At 44.2% G+C, this 5900-nt stretch overlaps 1 protein-coding gene across 1 annotated transcript in view; it reads right to left on the reverse strand.

Moving 5' to 3' along the window:
• Window positions 1-418: 418 nt before the first annotated feature.
• itga1 (integrin, alpha 1) overlaps window positions 419-5900 on the reverse strand; it is a 48446-nt gene continuing 42964 nt past the window's right edge. The window contains exons 20-30 of the mRNA XM_080017321.1: window positions 5695-5821; window positions 5497-5577; window positions 5317-5393; window positions 5071-5160; window positions 4121-4223; window positions 3898-4014; window positions 3713-3814; window positions 3516-3620; window positions 3325-3420; window positions 3094-3207; window positions 419-2435 (exon numbers count right to left, since the gene is read on the reverse strand). Of these exons, the coding sequence (XP_079873447.1) occupies window positions 2379-2435; window positions 3094-3207; window positions 3325-3420; window positions 3516-3620; window positions 3713-3814; window positions 3898-4014; window positions 4121-4223; window positions 5071-5160; window positions 5317-5393; window positions 5497-5577; window positions 5695-5821 (1069 nt within the window). The 3' untranslated portion in view covers window positions 419-2378. The remainder of the gene's footprint in view (window positions 2436-3093; window positions 3208-3324; window positions 3421-3515; window positions 3621-3712; window positions 3815-3897; window positions 4015-4120; window positions 4224-5070; window positions 5161-5316; window positions 5394-5496; window positions 5578-5694; window positions 5822-5900) is intronic.

Raw genomic sequence — 5900 nt, forward strand, 5'->3', positions numbered from 1 at the left:
GGAATCCATGTGCTACTAGTACTATCATTATATATATATATATATATATATATATATATATATATATATATATATATATATATATATTTATATATATATATATCTTCTTGCACTGTTCTGTAACTTCTGCATTTTCCCCAGGGAACAAGATAGTGTCTAGAATCTTAATACTACTACAACTACTACTACAAATAACAATAATAATAATAATAATAGTAATAATAACAATATGATAATACTACTAACAATAATAATAACAATAATTATAATAATAATAATAATAATAACAACAACAACAACAACAATAATAATAATAATAATAATAATAATAAAAATAATAATAATAACAATAACAATAATAATATTAATAATAATAATAATAATAATAATAATAATAATAATACACAAAAAGTTATTCATAAAAAAATCTTTATTTTTCCACATTAGACTCATTTTTGTACTGTTAAGGAAGCATACAATCGGACAAACCAGTGCATTACAATGGAGACTTCACAGCAGAGGATTGGGAATCTTTCAGTTATTTCTTTGTGCATCATTCTTTCCTGTGCAGAGGAACAGGCGCGTGAGGGCCACACATTGTGGAAACAGGCGTAATGTGCTTGATATCAACAGTAGAGAGCGAAGGGCTTCTTCCCAAATCAGACGTTTTTTCGTCATGAACTAAGAGCGCGTCAAGAGAAGGGCGACCACCCAACCGCCAACAAATATAACGTGACCTCGAACCTTTGATATAGAAGGTAAAGCTGTGCAAAGTGTTTTTTAAGAGCTAACTTTGTAAAAGGTAGTTGTAACTTTCCAGGGGCTGTGTGCTGCGTGTGCAGTGACTCTGAGTATAACTGTGTTTGTAATCAACAGGTGCATGTTGTACATTAATCATATCTACGACTTCATATCATACAGTGAAGGATTGTGACGACAACAGCTGGTGAACAGTGGTCATTTCAAAACACTGATATCAACCCCTTTAGAGCTACATCACGATGCATTAATACCGCAAAGCTTTACCGACTCATACCCCAAATATGTCTCTCTTTTTTCTTTCTTTTTTTTTACTCAATTTGACACGGGGCTTCAACATCATTCAAACATCACTTTATAACGTTACAGTTATAAAAGAAAACAAAAAACTGAAATAATATCATGTGTTCTCAAAATAGTGGATACAAACCCTCATCTTCATTTATTTATCAGTACAGAATTCACAATTCTCTTGAAATTTTGATAAAAAATATTAAAAAAACAATATTTACACATTTGCCTCACTTTGAAATATTTATATCGGCCGGATGATCGTGTTGTGTGTCACACATTAATATTTGGTTATATCGTTTATGACGACTGTATGACCTGAGCAAAACCTCTCAATTAAGCACAAAGTGAACTGGTGGACAACACCCACCACTCTAATTTGTCTTAAATTACGTTATGTACATTTCAAAGCTTTACAATTTTTGCCTCCACTTTAACATTTACAGAAATCATAGGTATATACAGTATATGATATATATATATTTAAAAGGTGCAGTATGTCGGCAATATGTTTCCCGAGTAAACCAAATGATCATTATAGCCATGACTAATGTAGGAACAGAAAAAAAGATATGCTTCCGTCTCATCAATCAACTAGTTAAAAGGTATAATAAATATAGAAGCTAACGTTCTGCACCTTTTCTTATAAATAAAACGTGTGAAGGGATCGGTGAATAAGAGGAAAGGGAATGTGTTGTGTTATATTACAAGCCAGACTGAAATTTGTTTAAGAAAATAAGAGGCTCCATGTTAGGAATATCGATATTCATCCATAAATGCTAAAATGGATCACACCCCAGCGCTTATAAATGGATCGCGACATCTTAATGAATAAAAATATTCAAGATCACATACATTTCATACATAGTATTTCCAAAGCAAACATATATTTGGATATTTTACTGGTGAAATATAAAAAAATGTGAGGTGGTTTGATGGATTTGGCACGATGACGCCGTCGGAACCTGAGCGAAATGATTTTTTCTTGTGTGTTCTACCAACAATATTCATATTCTAAACATCCATATTGAGCATAGTTTTACAGTATTTTGAAACCCCGTTCCCCACCTCATCTGACGCTCAGAGCCGATAAAGACAAAAAGCGATGGGAGATTTTGCCCCGGGCGCGGATGAGGGGAAGGAGCGTTTTGCTTCTGTCTGTCCTGGCCGGGGCCTCGGTTACCGGAGGAGCCGAAAGACGTGTCGCTCTCTCCATTGCGCGGTCCGGTCGTAGGCCAATCGCCCCCCTGCGGGTGGAGCCCGGGGACCCCCATCCCGCGAGGCGGCGCCCGGCCACGGGGCTGCTTTGTGCCGGCTTTTAGGACGCCTCAGTCCATCATGTCCTCCTTCCTGTCCTCCATGGACCTCCTCTTGAAGAAGCCCACCTGGTGACACGAGGGACTCAAGGTTACTCTGTATGAAGGTGGATTTTCAAGGCCTTGATGAAGAACGCCCTACGGTTGACCAGTGACCAGCTACTCTTTTTTTTTTTATATCTCTCTACTGTCACCGGCAAGGCACACGGGCACTCTTCTGAAGAACCTTGGAATCGTCTAAATTCCGCTCGGTCCGACCGAAGCCCGGCGCCACGCAACAAGATTTTTCAGATCTTAAACAGAAAATGCAAAAGAAAATGTGAGAGACCCCCCACACACGACGACGCAGCGTGACAAATTGAACAGTCTTGTTCCTACGGCGTGTGGGGAGAAACTATTTGCCCCCCCGACAGCACCACACACTGGGGGGTTCCGTTCACCAACGGCCAGGGTCCCAATCTCGCGGAGTGGCGCAAGGTTCGAGGCGGAGGTGTGGCTACGCGAGACTCTCGGGACGTCGACGTCAAATGCTCGCGATTTGCGATTTTGGGGGGAAGTAAAAAAAACACCACAGGATAATCTGGCACGACGATCTTTAGAACCGTCAAAAATAAAAATAATCAGGACTTTGCTCACGATTGTCGGAAGGGTCCGAATCGGGCCCAAAATCGTCTTTTTTTGTAAATGTTTTATCTGGTAGCGCGTATCCCGCTTGAGCCGTCCTCACCTTCCAAAGGGCGAAGATGACCAGCGCGAGGATGAGCAGCCCTATCAGCACGCTGAGGATGATGATCCACAGGGGGATTCCTCCCGTGGACTCCTTGGACACCTGGATCTTCACCTGGAGGAAAAACCCATAAACACAGCCGACTGTTAAGTGTGAACAACTACATTGTAAAATATACAGAAATCGACCGCCGCAGGCCGCTGATCTCAAGTGGAAATCCTCGTCGCTCACATTCCTGACGCTGTCGGTGTTGCTCAGCAGAAACAGGTCGGCGTCCTCGGGCTCCAGCGTGCTGTTGACCGTCATGTACAGGCTAGAGAACTCCCCCTGAGAAGACGCAGCACATTCTCCTCAGCAAACGGGCGCCCTGACGCCGAGCGATCCGCTTCCCTCACCCGCCCCGCCGACACGCCCTTGCTCACCTTGACGAACGTCGGCTGCCACACCCTGAAGGTGACGTTGACCTGGCTGAAGGCGGCTTGGGGGATGAAGCAGTGGAACGAGGCGCACGGGAGGTTCCCGCAGCTCTGCGGAGCGCGGGTAGGGGCCGGCACAGTCAGAAGGGGAGGCGCGACAGGACAAACACACGACCGGCGTACAGCTGTTAACTCTGACTCACCAAGACGAAGGCGCCGAGCGTTTCCTTTGTTGGGTTGGGATTGAAGTGGTTCTGGGGGCTGATGTTCTTGGGGTTCTTCAGAGCTTTCGTGTGGCATTTGACCTGTGAGGGAGGGAGGAGGTGATGCGCACGGAGAGCGTGTGTGTGGCGCGTGTAGCTTCAGGCGGGTGCGGGCGCATACGTACGTCCGGACTGGGGGCGACGTGCGTCAGGTATAGGAGGATGTTTTTCATGGGGGACATGTACGGATAGGTCACCGTGAGCTTCAGAGGGGGGTTGGCCATGTCCAGGGCCTTCTCCACCTTGAAGAGAACGACAAGGAGCAAGATCGAGGCAGATGAGCCAACCGATGAATCACCTGTACCGCTCCATACATTACATATGAATTGGACGAAAGGCTTAACTTACTGTGTAGCTAATGTTGATTTCCTTTCCAATGGCACTGGTGTGGTTGAAGACACTGGGGTACTGCTCGCCCTCTTTCACCACAATGTGCTCGTCCTTAGGCTTCCTACGTAACGCATGGATGCAGATTATGTTTCATTTTTAATGTCTGTTCCATGCCAATGACAATATTTCATATATATATATATATATATATACTGTATATATACACCAATCAGCCACAACATTTAAGTGATGGCTAGACGACTGGGTCAGAGCATCTCCAAAGCAGCAGGTCTTGTGGGGCGTTCCCAATATGCAGTGGTTAGTAGCTACCAAAAGTGGTCCAAGGAAGGACAACCGGTGAACTGGCAACAGGTTCATGGGCTCATTGATGCGCGTGGGGAGTGAAGTCCAGCCCGTCTGGTCCGATCCCACAGAAGAGCTGCTGTAGCACAAATTGGTGAAAAAGTTCATGCTGCTATGATAGAAAGGTGTCATAACACACAGTGCATCACAGCTTGCTGCGTATGGGGCTGTGTAGCTGCAGACCGGTCAGAGTGCCCATGCTGACCCCTGTCCACTGCTGAAAGTGTCTACATTGGCCACGTGAGCGTCAGAACTGGACCATGGAGCAATGGAAGGAGGTGGCCTGGTCTGATGAATCACGTTTTCTTCTACATCATGTGGATGGGCGGGGTTCGGGTCCGATTGGATCGCGCATCTGTGGGATGTGTTAAAACAACAAGCCTGATCCAAGAGACCCCACCTCGCAACTTACAGGACTTAAAGAATCTGCTGCTAACGTCTTGGTGCCAGATACCACAGGACACCTTCAGAGGTCTTGTGGAGTCCATGCCTCCATGGGTCAGAGCTGTTTTGGCGGGAGCTACACAATGTTAGTGGTTATAAGTGGTGGTTTTAATGTTGTGGCTGATCAGTGTAGTTGGAATCATATCTCCACAGATACTCACACTGAGAATATCAGTCCTGCCTCGTACTTTACAGGAATTGAGATTTGCACGACATTGTCGTGCAAGGTTGAAAGTGATTCTTCACTGTCACTGCAGGAAGGAAACATATAAACACAAAGAAAAACATGAAGAGCTAAAGAAACATACTTTTGCACCATATTAACAGATAATATGCTTGTGTTTGAACAAGAGCTTCAGAGCTTTCTTTCGTTTCAAGTAGCACAAAGGTTACAGAGTGTATCTCACGTGGTCGCTGTCACGTTGATCTGGATCTCCCTCTCGATGTGCTCTGGGTTGACTTCGAATTTCAGTTTGAATTTATCCTGTGGAATTTGGATCAACAATGTTCAGCAAACGGAGCACCAGGAGCACCAAGCTAGAATATGCTGTGTGGAGCGTGCGCAAAACAAAAAGAGACTCCAAGACCTCTGCGTTGTGCGCCAGGAAAGGATATCCGACTGCGCAGTCTATGTGGGTCTGATTGGGATTGCAATCCTTGATATCCGGCTGTCAACGTTGGGAAATTGAATGAGCACAGTCATAAACATTGACCCGAAAAAACAGTCAGCGTTGGCATGGTGCGACGTGCGGAAAATCAGCGGAGAATAACTTGGAGATAGTCACCTCGACTTTCACGTAATTGATGTTCCGCGTGAAGCTCACAATAACCTTTGTGTTGTACGCATTGTCTTTGCTGTTCTTCACAGCGATGTTCAAAGTAATTTTCTCCTTATTTGCTTTAATCACCATACTGGAAGAAAGAATGCATAGTATGGATTATCGATGATGGAAAAAAAAAGTTTCCATAATATGCATAATACTTGAATGCG

This window comes from Zeus faber (genome assembly GCF_960531495.2).
Source record: "Zeus faber genome assembly, chromosome: 17".
Classification (NCBI taxonomy): domain Eukaryota; kingdom Metazoa; phylum Chordata; class Actinopteri; order Zeiformes; family Zeidae; genus Zeus; species Zeus faber.